At 39.6% G+C, this 19,963-nt stretch overlaps 1 protein-coding gene and 1 long non-coding RNA gene across 5 annotated transcripts in view; one reads left to right on the forward strand and one right to left on the reverse strand.

Annotated features, from left to right (window-relative positions):
* Positions 1–19,963, forward strand: part of LOC116153024 (uncharacterized) — a 344,527-nt gene that overhangs the window by 185,001 nt on the left and 139,563 nt on the right. The window lies entirely within an intron of this gene.
* The window catches only part of ITGB6 (integrin subunit beta 6), a 70,941-nt gene that overhangs the window by 28,242 nt on the left and 22,736 nt on the right, over positions 1–19,963 (reverse strand). For all 3 annotated transcript variants that reach the window (XM_010985584.3, XM_010985583.3, XM_010985585.3), the window contains one exon: positions 6,139–6,228. In XM_010985584.3, the coding sequence (XP_010983886.1) occupies positions 6,139–6,228 (90 nt within the window). The remainder of the gene's footprint in view (positions 1–6,138; positions 6,229–19,963) is intronic.

Genomic DNA, 19,963 nt, shown 5'->3' on the forward strand with positions numbered 1-19,963 from the left:
TAGATCTGGGGGAATGAGTACAAGACTGGATTTCTGCCCTCAAGTTGATCACCTTCCTGGAAAAAGCCAAGATGGAACTAAGTAAAGCATTTAACATACAATGTCAGTTAATATACCATTAAATTAGAAAAAAAAAGGGTAATACATAAGGGTTTGAGAGAGTTCAGAAAAGAGGGCGGTCAGTGAAGGTAGAAGTATTAGAAGACAGTCCTTAGGGGCTGGTTTGGATTGAGATGTGTGGAGTGAATGGCAGTGGTATTTTAGGAGAGGGGACTAGCAGAGAGAAAGCCCAGTGCCAGGAGTGGTATAGAGTGGAGATAAGAGGGGCTCAGACCAAGCCTGCAGCCCTACTGTCCTGAGAGACACAAGGCAACAAAGAGCCCTGAGGCTGGCAGAGATGAGTTCAGACCTGTGGGAAACATTTCCTGAAGCTTTTAAGCAGGTGCCCAATTGACTAGAAAACACAGCTGCGGGAAGGTGGTCTGGAAGGCTTGTGCAGGATAGGCTAGAAGTGGGGGTAGGAAGATGAATCAAGGAACAGGTGTGTTGCTGCATTCTCCCTGGCCCGAGGCGTGAGGATCAGGGACTAGGGGGTGGGGCTGGTGTACACAATGAAGGTGGAAGAGAGGAAGACTTGGTCTGGGGGCACGTGTGGTGTGGCAGAGGGGGAGGTGAAGGCAATGTTTTCCAGGAGGAAGAATGTTAAGGAAAGAGGAAGAGCTGTCTGTCTGGGCGAAAGCTAATGTTATTCTTCAGACTTTCTTTACTCCTCTTTCTTTTAGCAAAGAAAAGTCTGTATTTGGGGGACAAAACCAAATTACTTTTTAAAAAACAGAATAAAAACAAACTGTAAAATATTAAGAATTAAGTTACACTTCATCTAAAAGGATTTAAGTCCCTATACCCATTTCCTTAATAGAATTTTAAAGGCATATTCAGCTTCTCATTTTCCTGAAGTATGATTTTGTCAACTGCATGGTAAGATGACCCTGCCTTCCTCCTACTTCTAAGTTGCTGACTGTAAACTCTAAGTCACTTCTCTTCCCTGCCTTTTAATTTGCCCTTCTTCCGTAGATGGACACAGATCCACTTTTCAGAATGTGGTCTTCATCAGAGATGGAAGTGTCATTTCTCAGTCCTGAAGATGATGCCCAACATGTCTTATGATTTCAAATTCTGCCAATTTAGCATTAGAATTTACTCTTTAAAACTGTTTTATTGCAAGTAGTTACATTATCAGTTTATTCATTCAGAAAATACTTCCTGGGTGTCCATTTTGTACCAGACACTGTTCTAGGTGCTTGGGAAGCAAAAACCACTAAAATGGCTGAGCCCTTGACTGAGTTTACAATCCAGTGTGGGAACACAGAGAGGAAACCACATAATAAATATGAAAATTACATAGCACCCAGAAGGTGATGAATGCTATGGAAAAAAGTTAAGGTGAAATAATGAAGATTAAGAGATTGTGGGCAGGGGGTACAGGCTGCAATTCTTAAAAAGTAGAGTGGGATTCATTAAGAAGGTGACATTTCAAGAAAGTGAGGGGAAATTAGCCATGCTGGTTTGTGTGAAAAGAGTGTAGCCCTAGGGCAGGACCATGTCTGGCTGGCATTTTCTGGGAACAGAACAGTGAGGAGGGCAGGGTTGCTGTACTGAAGCAGAGAGTGTTAGAGGAGAGTAACAGGGGTGAAGTCAGAGGTAACAGGCTGGAGGGGAACAGATCTGGTAGGGTCCCAGTAGGCCATTGTAAAGAATTTGGCTTTTATCATCAAAAAGCTTACAAATAACAAGTGCTGGAGAGAGTGTGGAGAAAAGGGAACCCTCCTACACTGTTGGTGAGAATGTAAAGTGCTGCAGCCACTATGGAGGACAGTACGGAGGTTCCTTAAAAAACTAAAAATAGACTTACCATATAATCCAACAATCCTACTCTTGGGCACATATCCAGAAAAGATGAAAACTAATTTGAAAATATATATGCACCCCAATGTACATAGAAACACTATTTACAACAGCCAAGACATGGGAGCAACCTAAATGTCCATCGACAGATGATTGGATAAAGAAGATGTGGGGTGTGTGTGTGTATATATATACTACTCAGCCTAAATAAGCCTAAAATAATGCCACTTGTGTCAACATGGATGAATCTAGAAATGATCATACTGACTGAAGTCAGACAGAGAAAGACAAATACGTGAAATCGCTTATATGTGGAATCTAAAAAAATAATGCAAAGGAACTTATTTACAAAAACAGGAATAGACTCAGACATATAAAACACACTTGGTTACCAAAGGGGAAGGGGGGGAGGGATAAATTACAAGCATGGGATTAATAGATACACACTAATATGTATTAAATAGATAAGCAACAAGGATTTATTGTATAACACAGGGAACTATATTCAATATCACGTACTATCCTATGATGGAAAAGAATCTGAAAATGTATATATACGTATATCTCAATCACTTTGCTTACACCTGAAACTAGCACAATATTGTAAATCAACTATACTTCAATTAAAAAAAAGAATTCGGTTTTTACTCTACATAAATTGAGAAAAAAACTAGGACTATTTACAAAAGAGTGATAGGAGTTGACAATATTTTAAAAGAAAATTCTAGCTGTTTTGTTGAATACAAGAGTGATAGGAGTTGACAATATTTTAAAAGAAAATTCTAGCTGTTTTGTTGAATACAGAACATAGGAAAAACAGCACTTAGGAGGCTTTTTCAATAATTCAGTGAATGAAGATGGTGGCTCCAACTAAGATGAGGACACTGGAGGCAGTGACTAGATCAAATTCTAAATAAATTTGAGAACACAGCCAATAAAATTTTCTGATGGACTAAATGTACAGTGTAAGAGAAAAAGGAGAGTCAAGGATCATTCCAAGCTTTTTGGCCAAGCAAATGAAGGATGGAATTACCATCAGTCGAGAAGCAAAAAACTATTGGCAAAGTATGTTTGGGAGAATCCAGGTTATTCTCCTGAATTGCCACCTAACATATCAACCAACTCCTAGATAGCTCCACTTGAATGTCTGCTAGAGAAATATAATATGGTTGCTGGGCAGCACCGAGGGTCTGCTTGAGGTCCATGATCATGAATTTAAAGTGAGAGCAGGTAGCATAATTGTATGTTTTTCCCATTCCCATTCAGCTTTGCAGAGTGAGTGGACAGTTGAATTTTAACAGAACCACAGTTGGCAAACAACCTCAAAGGACTGATAAGGTGAAGGGGAGTTGAGAGTGTGTCTAAGGAGTGATCACAATGATTGAATGTAAGCTGGGGGGTCCAGGTGAGAGAGGTCATCAAGGGGATGAGGAGCTGTAAAGAGGGGGTAGGGTCAATTAATTGGAGATCTTAATGAGTTGGAAGAAATATTAGAGGAACTAGTAGGAGTGAGCTGAAAAAATTGGAAGTGGTGATCAGAGAATGGATTGCACACAATTGAGATTATGAAGGAGTTTATTGGCAATGATAAGGTTTAAGGTATGACAAGAGAGTGAAGGTATGAGAAGGTAATTAAATGGGAAGGGAACAAGATCATTTTAGAAGCAGAGTTCAAGAAACAGAGAGGCTAGGATATGGGAAGGATACACACACACACACACACACACACACTTAGGCTGAAATCATCCAGAATTAAGACAGGAGCGGTATTGGAGTCAGTGTCACAGTGAACTAAATGAGAAAAGAGGGATATGACCTGAAAGGCTATAGATGACAGCAATTAGGAGTAGTGCATGACATAATCTAACCCGAATGAAGGAAATCTCAGCATCGATATAATTAGAATATCATATTGCAAATTTCACCAGAAATATTTTAATGTGAATGAAAAGGACATCACTGTTTGTTTGTATATTTCATCATATCATTCATTCATTTATTGAGCATCTACAATGAACCAGGCAAAACAAAACAAAATAAGTCACTTCCCTTCTGGAGCGTAAATGTCAGTAGAAGAGCTTACCCTTGGGAGCACTGATATTTCAGCAACTTTTATTATACGGTTAAGGAAGGAAGGAAATTAGTGACTGATGTCCAGATAAACACACTTCCAGTATTTAACTTTTTTTTAAATGTCAATATGGCACTGTAAAATACTGAGCTGAAGTTTGTAGTCACTAATTATAAACACAAATTCTTTGCCTCTGCCCCACTGTAAGTCAGAAGCATTTTATATTTTCTCTCAATATAGTCTCTTTCCTTCTCTCTTTTTATTTATATATACTTATATATATATGTATATATATATATTTATTTTTATATTTATATAAAAATATCCAGTCTATGGATATTTCAAAGTCCTTTGAGGATACATTTAAAAATAACAGAATAGAAAACTAATTTGAACTAGTTCCAAGATCTGTTGCATATCTCACCCAGTGAATCACAGAGTTTCAATAACTCCTTTGATAAAAGGAGAATAAACATTTCATATTTTTGAGACAGTAAAATAAAGACACAAGATTCACTTCAAATGTTTGATGCCTTGATTTCAACTACTCTGTAAATTATATGAGTGATTTGGGGCCATAAAGTGAGAGGTAAACTCTGAAAGAACAAGTGGGGGCACAAACAGGGCTGGTCAGACAGGAAGCGGCATTATTTTTGACAATTCACTGTTTTCTAATTTGCTTAATTCCTTTGAAGATGTTAGTGGCCAGCACTTTTGACAGTACGGAGTTAAAGAAAATTGAGTGTGTTCTAATTCAGTGAAGATTTGCCATGTGATTTTACTTGATTCTACACACTAAAATTTTACTGCATAAGAGGGAGGAAGGTTTTTATAGTATTTTGTTGACAAGCTTTCCTGTCTGGACAAATTTCAAGCATGAAGTAGTGTGGTGATTAATTTTTGATGTAAGCTAAGAAAACTGAAGTTTCTGAAGATGTGAGTGAAAGAAACCCTCATCCTATAATTTTAATGGATCACCTGTATTTTATTATTTGAGGAAATGTATTTGAGCAAAAATAACTTGCTTTTGGCTGTTAAGGTGAGTTTCAGAATTGGTGGGGTGATGTCAAAATCACTGGGGAGGTTTTTGCAAAATATGTAGCTCTTCCTTCCCTTAAAGTTCTCCTAAGACATCTGTAAGAGGAATCTGGACACACATATTTTTAAAAAGCCTCCCAGAAGATTCTGAAATGTCAAGGAACACTGCTTCAGTTTATACTAAGTACCGGCATATAGTGCATATGGTCATTTATTTGTAATTTTAAAACATCAAAAATTAGAATTTCATTCACTTATTATGTAACTGCTGTTTAGAGCAACTATTAGAGCTTTATTGCTTTTTAAAAATTTATTTGTTCATTCCTGTCCTAATTAGAGCTTCATCTTCATCTTTGTGTGTATGTGTGTGTAGGTGTGTGGGTACTCTTTTCTTTTTAAGTAAAAGCAAAGTGGGGGGGGGTGATAATGATATTTAGGAACCAAATGTTTTTTTAAAGTTGGCAACTATCAACCGTTGATTGAGTTATGAAATGAAAATAAAGAAAACGTAGCAACCCAGTAGGTATGTATCTTAAGGAAAAATTCCCTCCTCAGGCACTAATTTACAAAGTCAGGCCAAAAAAAAAAAACAAAAACATAAAACCAATGGAAAATTTCCCTGGTTCCCAAAGCAGAGACTCTACAAAGTGTTTCTGGTGTGCTTTGGTGTTTTTCCCTTGAGGTATGATGTAGTCTCATTAAGCCTGTGGAGTTAGTTCTCATAGCTCTGTTACTCATTGGCAATTTAAACCACTTTTTTTTCAGGCAGAGAGGTGTGGAGCTTAATTGTATGACTCATGAAGCCTTTTCAGCAGAATTAAAATTTTGCAGGTGACAGCACTGCTGTTAGTTATTGCTGTTCAAAACAACCTCAACTTTATGATCAGGTTTATGATTTTTCTACCTTCTGCCCCACCTTCCAGGAAGAATATCTGCAAATAAAGTGAATGAAATTTATGTTTTGGCTACATTAATGCAGAGAGATTTTCTTTGGATAAGCACTGCCTCTACCGAAAAAAAAAAAAAAAAAGAAGAGCACATTTAATTGCCTAAAACATATCTTAGTTTTTAAATACCAAAAAATGCAAAAAAAAAAAAAAAAAGTCAACTGTAAAATGCCATACTTCATAAGCCGAGATGATCAGCTGGAGAATGTTTCCTGAGTCCTTCTGAAGTACTCCTACTGTAGCTCCAGGAATGAGTTTTGCATAATTCTGTAAACAAATGAGAGTAAGTCAATCTTTGCTCACTTGTAATTGAGAAGCATTAAATGTGGGGTTCAACCTGCTGGATGAGATGGCCTCTGTTTAACTGGCCAGGAGAAACAGGCTCCTCATAATAAATGGGTGTTTCTCCTGAAATTGTAGCTCGGCCTTGTGCTGCTTCCTGCACTCAAGTGGGAAATGAAATGGTCAGAGTCACCGCTGGAGAAATCTAGTGTCTGTGGTTGCCTTAGTCTAGGGCTGTCATTTATATCACGACCGGAGTCAAGTCTCAAATAGAAATAACACTTAGATAACATCTTCCAGTCATGGAACATCCTTTGTCCAAAAGTTCTGAGCATACCACTAGGAACGGTCTTTTATCTTTTGTGGCATTGCAGAAACCAAGGTTTGGTGCATGAGAGTCCCTAACTGTCATCAGGTCACCCTACAAGTCATTCAGTCCAGAGATCTTAATTGTCAGTCACTTGCTTGGTGAAGCAAAGGAGTGAATTGTTTGGATGCTTGCTGTTAACTCCCCTTTTCCTAGTGGTAATGACTACTCTTTTAGGAATGTCAGCATGGTACTGGCGTTGATTGGAATCACTCCCCACTCATTACAATTGACTGAATCAGAGCCTAGTTCTGAACCATCTGCATTCTCCCCCTGCACTCCTTCCCCTGAGATGTTGTTCCCATCAGAGAAGAACTCACAGTATTAGTCCATCCCTTCAGGTATCAAACATGGCCAAGGAGTGAAGCATTGCAAAGAAGGCAATTTTCTAGACAGCTGAAAATTAGCCCTTCCTTAAGTTTTATGTTTTAAAACTTTATTTGCAAACAAGAACTCTTCTAAAGTGTATAGTACACACACATTCTTGTCTTCTTAAATAAAGACATTCAAGCATAACGACTTATTTTTTGAAGAAGTAGTCACACTTACCAATATTAACTATAACTCTATACTCATCAAATCTTCTAAAATCTACAGATAGATCACACCCATACCAAATGAACCCCAACTGCTATGCTTTTGTTTTATTTGTTTTTAAAATAGTTTCTATCTTCTCCCTGTTAAGCTGTAAGGTGTCATTTGCCTATCAGTTCACTCATGTATTCATTTCTTTTTGCATTCAGCAACATCTATTAAGCAGGCTTCATGTGCTGTGCTACATCAGGAGGAGACAATCACTTGTTTTGCTCGTCTAAGTTGCTATGTGTTGTGAAATCAGATGACTGAATTTATTACAATTGTAGATAAAAGAAAGAGAAGTAAGCCTTGAGTGAAGAATTTAGGGTATCTCCTATAGTTCAAACATAATGATATCCCATCTTATTCCAAAGAAGATTGAAGTAGTTTAGAAATGCACAAAACTAAATTAGAATTAATTATAATCATGACACTAAGCCAGTCAGTCAGGACAAGGGGAACCAAAGAGAGGAACAAATGAAGCCAGGGTGATGTTGGAACACCAACATGCTCTGGGTGGTCCCGGGCACTTGTTAGAAGTGGGCACCTGGGCTAACTCCAAACCTTCTACACCTCTTATATGGAAAAATGGACTTTGGTTTTAATTTGTGGGCTTTGTGAAGTTCTACTTGTAATGTTTCACTGTCATGATTGTGTGTAATTTTGAAGTTGACGCACATCTGAGCTCTTAAAAAAGGGTCACTTGTCTGTTTGCCTTGACACTGTCTTTTATTATCGAAGGGGCTGTGGGTAGTAATTTGGGTAGCATTCCTCCCATTACTGTGTGCCTTGTCCCCCATCACTGTTGAGGTGGATCCCCCTCTGTTTCCCTGAGTCAGGTAGAACTTGTCAAACACAAGGAAGGCACCGGTTCATAGACTTACTTTTTCAAATAAACACATGTCAAAAGGGCCATGAAGCATGAGACCTGTGGTTAACAGCAAATACCTAAATGGGAACTTGAATTTCACTCAGTGGAGCTGGAATGTGTGTAAATTCAACTGGTCCCAGAAGAGAAGGCGGAGGGAACGTTTAGTGCTTGACAAAGAAAGGTTTAGATGCTTTTGAGAAAGAATTTCATGGCCCTTAGCTTTGCATGAAACTGCTATCCTTGAGAAATGTCCTGGTACCCTCAAGGCCGAGATATAACGGGCATTTGCCAGAAGCAGTAGTTCAAGTGGCCTCCAGATTTTGGGTTAATTCTTGGTTAACAAAGCCAAATCCATCTACTTCCTAAAGCATAATTACGATCCTGCATGTGGTATGACATTTGGCATTTGGCTATTAGGACAAGTGGTTTAACATTAATCACATTTGCTGATTGCCACTAGAGCGAGGGTATAAAGGAGCTGGCAGCCAGCAGCAGTACCCAGGGATAGCACTGATCATTGTGGAGACGAAGACTATTAATTAATTTCTGGATGCTGATTCCCCCCCAAAGCATTGCAAATAATGACTGAAAACATGGACAATTTGGTGTCCTGATCTAACACTGTAAAAAATTATACTTTAAATCTTGCAGTATTATGATTACTGTAAATATCATATGTCAAATGCCTTTCTTTCATTAAAGCCCTAAAGTGCTATTATAAATTGTCCTGGTTAAACATGTTTAATGTTAGAAAAAGTATGATTTTGCATGCCTGGATGTGATAAATTATAGCAGTGTGACTGTAAAAGAGAATTCTTGGCTATTAGCAATGGTGAACTCTGAAAACGCGATGTTGCATGAGCTGCTTAGAAATGTAAACTCCTGTGCTCGGGCTTGAATTTCTTGCGCTTGATTCCCTGTTATCTGTCCATGGATTATCCTAATTATGGATTTTCTCCCTTCCTCCCCACCATGCCACCCAGGAGTTCCTGAGGTTGCTTTTCTCACTCATGTTTGCAAGGTTGGCTTTTTCTGCTTGCCTTGGTTTTTTTTTTTAAACTTCTTTCATCAAGCCCTATTTTTTTTTTAATTGAAGAATAGTTGATTTACACTGTTGTGTTAGTTTCTGGTGTGCAGTACAGTGATTCAGTTATATATGTATTTTTTTCTTAGTTATTATTGGTTATTATAAGCTGTTGAATATAGTTCCTGGTGCTATACAGTAGGACCTTTTTGTTTATTTATTTTGTATATAGTAGTTAGTATCTGCAAATCCCAAACTCCTAATTTATCCCTTCCCAACCCCCTCCCTTTGGTAGCCATAAGTTTGTTTTCTATGTCTGTGAGTCGGTTTCTGGTTTGTAAATAAGTTCATTTGTGTCATTTTTTTAGATTCCACATATAGTGAAATTATAGGATATTTATGTTTCTCTGTTGGACTTCACTTAATATGATAATCTCTAGGTCCATCCACGTTGCTGCACATGGCTTTATTTCATTCCTTTTTATGGTCGAGTAATATTCCATTGTATATGTATATCACTTTTTCTTTATCCAATCATCTGTCAATGGACATTTAGGGTTGCTTCCATGTCTTGACTATTGTAAATAGCCATCAAGCCCTATTTTTTTGTTCACTCTGCCCCAATCTCAAAAAAAGATTTCTTATTTGTCCAGCAGTCTGCATTTGCTCCCTGGAAGTCTCTTGTTTGTCCAGGGTAGAGAATAAGAAATGGGGAGGGGGGTCATTTAGTGGGCAGGCATCAACGGCTTTAGAGGAAAGTGCCTGAATTCACACCTGCACACTCTGGGCTCGTCTCCAAGTGTATCTCTAAATTCGGGGCCTCGGGGTTTCTGGCTGCCAGAACCAGCCATCAGATATGCAGTCCTGCTTGGCTGTGGGCAGAGGAACCACAGACACACACCTGCCACCCCAGCTAGGCTGTTGGTTGGTTTTCTCTTCAGAGAGACTCAGGCTAAGGACCTTGGCAGACCCTCGGCTGCCTTTGGTGCTATCTTGCTATTCTCACACACAGAAGAGGTGGCTACTGATGTGACCTTCATTCCTGCTGTGACTGCACTTGGGTCACCTTCAGATTCAGAGCCTGGCTATGTCCTGTGATACGGTGTGTTATTAGCTGACTCCTGGCTGGGCATCATGATTGGGTTTTTGCCTTGGATGGTGACTCTCCTGGACCCTTATGTCCTACTCTTGTGACATTTCTGCTGTATTCTCATGGACTCCTCACAGACCACACCACCCATTGTCCTCATCAGAGGGTGGGAAATCAGAAATTGACTTGCCGTATGTCTGCTAGTAGCATTTTAATTAAGAATAGATAAAACCAAATATTTAGAGCAACCTACTGCTTCTCTTTAGGCTCTGTGTTTGCTTAACTCTTTCTGTGGAGCCTCATGAATACAGAGGGGTTTAATGCTCAGCACTTCTATTTTCAGTCTGATGCTATTAGCCAACATCACTGCTCTTGTTCTTCAACTATATGTACTAAAGACCTAAACAAGCAATTCTTCAAGGAAGAAATACAAGTGATCAATAAGCACATGAAAAAATGCTCAGTATCACTAATTATCAGAGAAATGCAAATCAAAACTACAATGACGTATCACCTCACACCAGTCAGAATGGCCATCATTCAAAAGTCCACAAATGACAAATGCTGAAGAGGCTGTGGAGAAAAGGGAACCCTCCTACACTGGTGGGAATGCAGTTTGGTGCAGCCATTGTGGAAAACAGTATGGAGATTCCTCAAAAGACTACGAATAGATTTACCATATGACCCAGTAATCCTGCTCCTAGGCATATATCCAGAAGGAACCCTACTTCAAAAATACACCTGCACCCCAGTGTTCATAGCAGCACTATTTACAACAGCCAAGACATGGAAACAGCCTAAATGTCCACCAACAGATGAGCGGATAAAGAAGATGTGGTATATTTACACAATGAAATACTATTCAGCCATAAAAACCGACAACATAACACCATTTGCAGCAACATGGATGTTCCTGGAGAATGTCATTCTAAGTGAAGTAAGCCAGAAACAGAAAGAAAAATACCATATGAGATCACTCATATGTGAAATCTAAAAAAAAAACCAAAACATAAATACAAAACAGAAACAGACTCATAGACATAGAATACAAGCCTGTTGTTGCCAAGGGGGCAGGGGGTGAGAAGGGACAGACTGGGATTTCAAAATGTAGAATAGATAAACAAGATTATACTGTATAGCACAGGGAAATATATACAAGATTTTGTGGTAGCTCACAGCGAAAAAAAATGTGACAATGAATATATGTATGTTCATGCATAACTGAAAAATTGTGCTCTACTCTGGAATTTGACACAACATTGTAAAATGACTATAACTCTTAAAAAAAATGTTAAAAATAAATAAATAAATATCGTACCAAAAAAAAAAAAATAGTATACTTACTAAATGTCTTTTTGCTAAAATGCATTTATTAAAATCTTGGCTTGTATAGATTGAGAACCTATGATCTTATATAATCTGTTCCTAAATATTTTCTCTAATCTTTCACAGTATTTTTTGATCATTATCTTGTATTTCTTAGTGGCTCCTGTTTGTGCATTCTCTCTCTCTTTTTCTCTCATTCTCTCTCTCAGCTTTAAGGACAGTATAACACATATGCACAATGCACGAGGATTAAGTATACAGTTCATTAAATATTTAAATAGTAAACAAGCAAGTGTAACCAAGATGAAGAAATAGAACATAATCAGCCTCCTAGAATCCTCCCTTCTACTGCCTCCCAGTCATTGCTCCTCCTCTAACAGCCTACCCACTACTTTGACTTTTATCACTATAGAAGTCAGGGGAGATATCTTCGTTGCCTTAGGGGTAACAAAAGTGACTTAGGTAGGACACCAAAGCACTACCTACAAAGGAAAAGACTGATAGATAAAATTAAGAATTTCTGTTCTGAAAAGATGCCTTTAAGAGAGTGAGAAGAGCCCAATGAGTGGGAGAAAATATCTGTAACACATACATCTGATTTGGCACCTGATTGTCCAAACAACTCCTACATATCAACAAGGAAAAGACATCTTGACAAAAATGGATATGGAAGTGTCAGAAGAGTATGTGAAAAGTATACAACATCATTAATCACTAGAGAAATAGAAATTAAAACCACAGTGAGATGCCAGTGTGCACCCACTACAATGGCTAGAATTGAAAAAACCGACGACCCCCTCACACACTTCCAGCGGGAGTCTGAATTAGTACAACTACTTGGGAAAACTGGCAGTGCCCTGTGTGCACGCCCCGACCTAGCAATTTCATGCTTAGGTATATCTCAAAACAACAGAACGAACGCACAGCGTGTGGCTGTTCTGAGACGAGCGAATGCACAGGGAGGCATTCATTCTCGCTGTCCTCAAGGGATGCTCCTTGGTAATCAAGATGTTACCTACATCGAAGTGCAGGTAATTCTGAAATGGTCTAGGATCTCTCTGGTGTTTGGCCACAAGGTGTACTCAGTTCCTACCTGGATTCCTTCTATGGGGTTTGGGGGGATCCAAGAGAGGTGTACGCTGGGCAAACTCCCTGGTGCTCACAGTGCAACCTGCCTCCTTCTTAGTCTCTCCCTTTCCTCAGGAGCTGGTCCCAGGACCAAGTCCTCCTGAGTGGCAGTGAGCAATTCAGAGGCCCCCACAACAAGATGGGGAGGCTCTCACAAGCCCCCTGACATCCTAAGTACCTCCTTCTTTTTGACCCTCGCTTTCTCAGAAACCCCAGGCTCCTGGAGCATCTATTGTGGTGGGAACTCCAGGGCAGCCTCAGGGAAGTGGCAGGCATGCTGGGGAGGGGATCACATTGCTCTTTGTCTCCTCCGTTCCTCATGGCTCACTTGTTATGCTGTGAGGAGCCCGTACTGTAGACAAGGAGCTGGCATTCCTGCCCAGTGGCGCCATTGCTTTCATTCTCCACAGACACTCTATTATTTAACGTACTATTATTATCCACAGTAATATCCATTATTATGCCAAGATACTAAGGCCCAGATTGTTGAGCTAACTTGTCCGAGGTCATCCAGCCAGGAAGTGGTAGAGCTGGACCCACCTGCCATGCTCTGCCCTGGGGTTAGAATCTTAGCCAGGCCACTGACAGTGGGTGCCTGGTAATGGCTATCCTGGTCTGGTGACATCGCTGGTGAGCCCAAGAGAGGTTAAGGAGTCAGCCTAAGGTACCTGGATGTATTCGTTCCTAGGGCTGCTGTAACTGAGTACCACCCCCTGGGCGGCTTCAAACAATAGAAATTTATTGTCTCACAGTTCTGGAGGCCAGAAGTCTGAGAGCAAGGTGTCTCCTGCTCCCTCTGAAACCTGTAGGGGAGAATCTGTCTTTGCCTCTTTCTAGCTTCTGGTGACAGCCAGCAACCCTTAGCTTTCCTTGGCTTACAGACACATTGCTCTCATCTCTGCCTCCATGGTCCTGTGGTGTTCTCCCTACTGTGTCTGTTTCTGCGTCTCTTCTTAGAACACTGGTCCTATTGGATTAAGGGTCTGCCCTGCTCAAGTATGACCTCACTAATTACATCTGCAAGGCCCTATTTCCAAAGGTCATGTTGTGAGGTACTAGGTGTTAGGATTTTAACATATCTTTTGTGGGGAGAGACGCAATTCAACCCATTAGATTCTGCTTGGGTTCTTTTGATTTCTTTAACCTCTAAATATTTTAAGCTGTGGTTTTTGCTGGAGAACTGAGTACCTTGCCCAGTCACAGAGCTAATAAGTGGTAGAAACAGGTCTTGACTTTAAAGCTAGTGCTCAGTCTGCTCCATCTGCTCGCTGTGGAAGTGCCACCAGCCATCAAAGGGGAATCTCATTAGAAAGTTAAGATAGTAATGCCTTGTACTTATATACAGGGGCTTAGAGATTAAAGAACGCTTTCCCACCCAAAGCAAAGGAAAAAGAAAGGAAGAGAAAGCGTAGTGGCTGTAATCACTTTCAAATTGAAAAGCTACATCTTGAAAGAAACGTAGGAAGTAGAGAAACCATAGAGGCAAAAACCAGTTTTTTTGTTTTTGTTTTTTTCCTGAGGGAATGTATTGCACTATTTATCTGGTCAAAGGAAAACAGCTCTTTGCTGGTGAAGGCTCTCTTTTGTCAGGCCGTGTGCTTCTTCCAGAGTTAGGGGCTGGCTGCATTGGCTGACTTACGTCCTTCTGAAGGCAATCAGAAGGCTTTCTTCCCGTGAGGTCTTTCATTCTTGTGAGGTTTTATTCCGATGCTTCTGAAGTTCATTATTGGTGAATGCAGGGCTCCCAGTATTATGCAAAAGTTTACCCCTGGGCTTGGCTGTGTTACTAGGACACCCAAGATTCCAAAAAGAATATGTAATTGTTTCTGGCACAAAGTAGCATGAATGTCTGTCTCTGGGTTGCAGGATATCTGCTTTGCCTTCAGGCTTTTCATTGTCAGCATTCCACAGGCAGGCAGGCAGCGATGGGAGTGTGCTAATTAGATCAGGTGCTTGATCTTGAAGTCTGCACCAGCAATGACTAGGTAGTCAGCTTCGGAACTTTTGAGCACTCCCTGGCTCTCTCCTGTCTACCCTGGAATGTAATTATCTTGTCAGCCTAGAAGCTGTAGCACACAGTGCTCGGCAGTCATGGAGTGATAAGGGGAGACGAATGGGCCCACTGTGCGTGGCTGTTCTGAGACAAACATGTGCACTGAGAGGCACTGGAGAATGGAGACTGAGGGAATAAAGGGGCTACCCTGAGAATTTGTTCCCAACGATACTTCAGATCTTCTCTTAATAAAATTATCCTGCCTTTTTAGAGGAATTGCAGACCTGTGCTGGCGAATGCAAGTCCCAAAGCTTTGGAAAGCTTCTTTTTAAATGAGAAGAGTTGTTGGGCTCAGTAGCTAGTAGCCTTTGTGCTCTGCAGGCCAAATGGCAGGTAATGAAACTTTGAAGGATGACTAGTAGGAACACAAGGAAGGGAACCAGAAAATAGAAAGCAGGTGTATGGCTGAGGACTACTAAAGAGGTAATGGCTCTCGTTACTTGAAGTGTGGTGGGTGGACCAGTAGCATTAGCGTCATCTGGAAGCTTGTGAGAAATGTAAAATTTTATTTTTGATTTCTTGAGAAGACTCCATACCCTTTTCCATAGTGGCTGTACCAGTTTACATTCTCACCAACAGTACAGAGGGTTCCCTTTTCTCCACATTCTTGCCAACACTTGTTATTTCTTGTCTTTTTGATGATAGCTGTTTCTAACAGGTATGAGATAATAGCTCGTTGTTGTTTAGATTTGCATTTCCCTGATAATTAGTGATGTCGACATCTTTTCATGTGTCTGTTGGCCATCTGTGTGTCTTATTTGGAAGAATGTTTATTCAGGTCCTCTGTCCATTTTAAAATCAGATTGTTTGAGGGTTTTTTTTTTTTTGCTGTTGAGTTGTATGAATTCTTTATATATTTTGTATATTAAGTTTATCAGGTATATGACTTGCAAATATTTTCTCCTATTCTTTGGTTGCTTTTTCATTTTGTTAATGGTTTCCCTTGCTGTGCAGAAGCTTTTTAGTTTGATGTAGTCCCACTTGTGTATTTTCCCCTTTGCTACTTTTGCTTTTGGAGTCAGATCCAAAAATATCACTGCCAAGACTGATGTCAAGGGGAGCTTACTACCTGTGTTTTCTTCCAGGAGTTTTATGGTTTCAGGTCTTACATTCAAGTCTTTAATCCGTTTTGAGTTAGTTTTTGTGTATGGTGGGAGATAGTAGTCTAGTTTCATTCTCTCACATGCGGCTGTCCAGTTTTCCCAACACCATTTATTGAAGAGACTGTCCTTTTCCCATTGTATAGTCTTGCCTCCTTTATCACAGATTGATTGACCAAATATGCATGGTTTTATTTCTATTATATGATCCAGCAATTCGACTTCTGGGTATTTATCCAAAGAAAATGAAAACACTAATTCAAAACGATACATGCACCTCCATGTTCACTGGAGCGTTATTTACAATAGCAAAGATTTGGACGCAACCTAAGTGCCCATCAATGAATGGATGGATAAAGAAGATATTTTATATTTATACACACACACACACACACACACACACACACACACACACACACACACACACAATGGAATAGTATTCAGGGGTAAAAAAGAAAGGAGTCTTGCCATTTGAAAGAACACAGATGGATCTCGAAGGCATTATACTAAGTCAAATAAATCAGACAGAGAAAGACAAATACCATATGATTTCACTTATACATGGAATCTAAAAATAAACAAATCAAATCAAAACAAAATAAACAAACAAACAAGCAAGAAATCCAAGTTCATAGATTCAGAGAACAGATTGGTGGTTACCAGAGGAGAGGGGAGATGAGGGGTGGGCAAAATGGGTGAAGGAATCAAAAAGTACAAACTTCTTGTTATAAAATAAGTAAGTCATGGGATGCAATGTACAGCATGGTGATTATAGTTAATAATACTGTACTGCATATTTGAAAGTTGCTAAGAAAGTGAATCTTAAAAGTTCTTATCACAAGAAAAAAATTGTAACTATGTGTGGTGACAGATAACTAGACTTTTCCTGGTGATAATTTTGCACAGTGTATACAAATGTTGAATCATGATGTTGTACACCTGAAACTAATATGACATTATATCTCAATTATACCTCAATTAAGAAAAAAATGCAAATCTCAGGGCCCAGCCCAGACCTAAATCAGAGTCTGTGTTTTTACAGACTCCCTGGGTAATTGGAGACACCAGAGGAGACTTTAAAAAACACTTATGCCTGGTGTCTCTAACAGACACAGATTATTGTAAATAAAATAGATAAATAACAAGGACCTACTGTATAGCACAGGGAACTATATTCAATTTCTTGTAATAACATATAATGGAAAAGAATCTGAAAAGAAAAATATACATGTATGTATACGTATAACTGAATCACTTTGCTGTATACCTAAAACTAACATTGTAAATCAGCTACGCTTCATTTTAAAAAACAAAACAAAACACTGGTGCCTGAGTCTCAGCCCCAGAAATACTGATTTAATTGGATCAGAGTCTGGCCTGGACCTTGGGTTTTTAAGAAAGCCCCCTAGGGGAGTCTAATGAGTGCCAAGGTTGAAGGATGCCTGGTATAGAATCGTTGGTCTATATTGTTCTTGTTGTCAGGAGGATGCTTCCTGGAAGGGCTCTGGCAATTTGGTAAATAAAGGTGTTATGTTTTTAAATCTGTACATCCATAATTCATATGGTGTCCTCAACCTGTCATACACCTGTGACATCTATTCTCTACTCAGCAACAAAAGTGGTGTTTGCAAATGCCTGCTGCCTGTGAACAGCACCGTGCTTACTTCCCTTGGCCTTCAAGACTGAGAGGTCTGGTTTTAGCTCACCTTTCCCACTCCATCCCTTTCTACCACAGCTCACATCAGGCCAACTGGCCTTTTGTCAGTTTCTCAAACACACTGAGCATGGAATACTATGTTGCCTCAGGGCCTTTGCACACTCCTCTTGAAAACTTTCAACCTTCAGGCTGCTACTTCATTCTTACTCACTGCTTGAAAAGGGTCTTCCCTGAAGATCCTATAGAAGTAAGGTCTCACACTTTCCTCTTCCATTATTCCCATTGCTCTACACTACTCTTTTCCATTTTTTAGTAATTCTTCCAAAGCTTTTAGTATGTGTCCCAAATATTGCATGGAACATATAAAACATAAAAAAGTATTTGTTGTTTATTTGAAATTCAAATTTAATTGGATGTCCTATTTCTGCTAAATCTGGCAATGCTATAGAAGAAGTATGCCAACCCCTGAATGAAGGAATAAAATGTCTCCAAACTGTTCAAGAGCCACAGAATCTTCTGTTTCAAAATTTTTCTGTTTACTTTTTGGAGATTCAAGACCGTAAGGGCAACAAAACACTGAACTATGCTGTAATTAATAACAGCCCCTTTGTAGCATATTTTAGGCTCTTTCAGACAATTAGGCATAAAGTTAAAATATATAACACTACCAGATTTTCTTAGGTCCAGGAGCTTGTGCTTTGATGCCCTGTGTAATTATGTAAAAGCCTGTGCTGTGTGGAAAATGCCTGGGTTTAGTTAAACTCTGTGCGGCGATCCAAGCCAGGGGAGCTTCCTTTAAGCATAGCTGTAATTTGGGCCAACCTCACAGACACAAACAGACTGTCCACCTGCAGCCGTAGAAGAGGCTTCCACAGGTAGATGGGTCACTAAGTTAAACAGGAGTCCTCACACACCATGGGCCTTCCTAGGAAGGGAAAGGTAATTACACAGCTTTGAGCACTACAGTATGGAGAACAGTATTTGAATAAACCGAGTTTGTTCACAGATGTTAGAGTCCTCACCAACAGAGCACTTCCAGGGATAAGAAAACAGATACTAGAAATCATTTGTTGGCCCTGTTAAAGATATGACATGAATGTGTAAAAATGGAACCAAGTACCATTCTCATAGTGGGGAGAAAAGTAACCTAGTAGGTAAAAATGTAGTAATTGTGGATATTCTGGGGCAGCTGGGAGTGGGGAGCAAGTTTGCTTTAATTTTACCCTCTAATACCCTCTAAGTATGGCAAGCACAGATTCAGAATTTTGTAGAATGACCTTGATTTCATGTTATTCTTATCAACAAAAGCCTTTGTTCAACATATAACTAAGTGCAGTTTAATTTTTATGCTTTCATGAGACTGTACATAAGTAAATCATTCAAAAATTTGAACCCACTTAGTATGTACAATCTGATGCCACTTATGTTAAAATATGTAAATGCAGGCAAAGACAAAAGAGAAGACTTCCAAAATGTCAAGAATCGTTAGCTGTGTCTGAGTGGTGAGTTTATGAGTGATCTTTATTTTCTTCATTGTGCTTTTCTGTATCCCCTCTTTTCCTTTTGCAAATAATGTATTAATTTTATGAGCAGAAGAGTAATTTAAGGTGTGTGCGTTGTTTTCTGTCTTTTTTGTTTGCGTGTGCCACACTCCCACACTGTTGGTAGGAAAGCAACTAGTAACAACCACTTTGGAAAGCAACTTGGACACACTCAGGAGAGTTGAGGATGCCAGTCCTCTGTTACCAGGGGCTTCACTTTTACACATGGATCCTCAATAGAGAACATGCATGCAAGGATGTGCATGGCTGCAACATTGGTAAGGCTTCAGGGCTGGAAATGACCCGAAGCCTGCAGTTGCAGGTGAACACGTTGCAGCAAATACACTTAATGCAATATGCACAGCAGCAGAACAGAGTAAACTAGAGCTATGAGTGTCTCCATGGATAAGCCTCAAAAACCCAACACTGAGCACAACAATGTGAATGCACTTAATGCCACAGAACTGTATACTTAACCCAGAAAATGATGAATTTTATGTTATGTGTATTTTGCCATCATTAAAAAAAAGGACCTAAAACATAACATTGAGTCAAAAAGCAAATTGTAGAAATAATAGGGACAGCATGAAATTAAACTTGTGAGCCCAAACTATGTCATTAATTAGAGGTGGACATATATTTTTGATAGCACAAGAAATAAACCTGGGAATGATAAACACTAAGTTCAGGATACTGGTTACTTCTCTGGAAGGAAGGAGGGAGGTGGGGTCAGAGTTGGGCATTTACACAGCAGGCAACTGTACCAGGAATGTTTTATTCCTTTAAAATATCAGAAGCAAATGCAGTAGCAAACTGTTAAAATTTGAGAAAGCTAGGAAGTAGGTGTGTGGGTGTTCATTGTATTACTCTATTTTTCATATGCTTGAACTACGTCATCATAAGGGACCTGTGTCAGGCCATGTGTCCCCTTTTCACTCTTTGGGAACCTGGATGGTGGTTACCATAGAGAGGAGCTGTTTTAGGTGG

Source organism: Camelus dromedarius, chromosome 4 (assembly GCF_036321535.1).
Source record: "Camelus dromedarius isolate mCamDro1 chromosome 4, mCamDro1.pat, whole genome shotgun sequence".
NCBI classification, from domain to species: Eukaryota; Metazoa; Chordata; class Mammalia; order Artiodactyla; family Camelidae; genus Camelus; species Camelus dromedarius.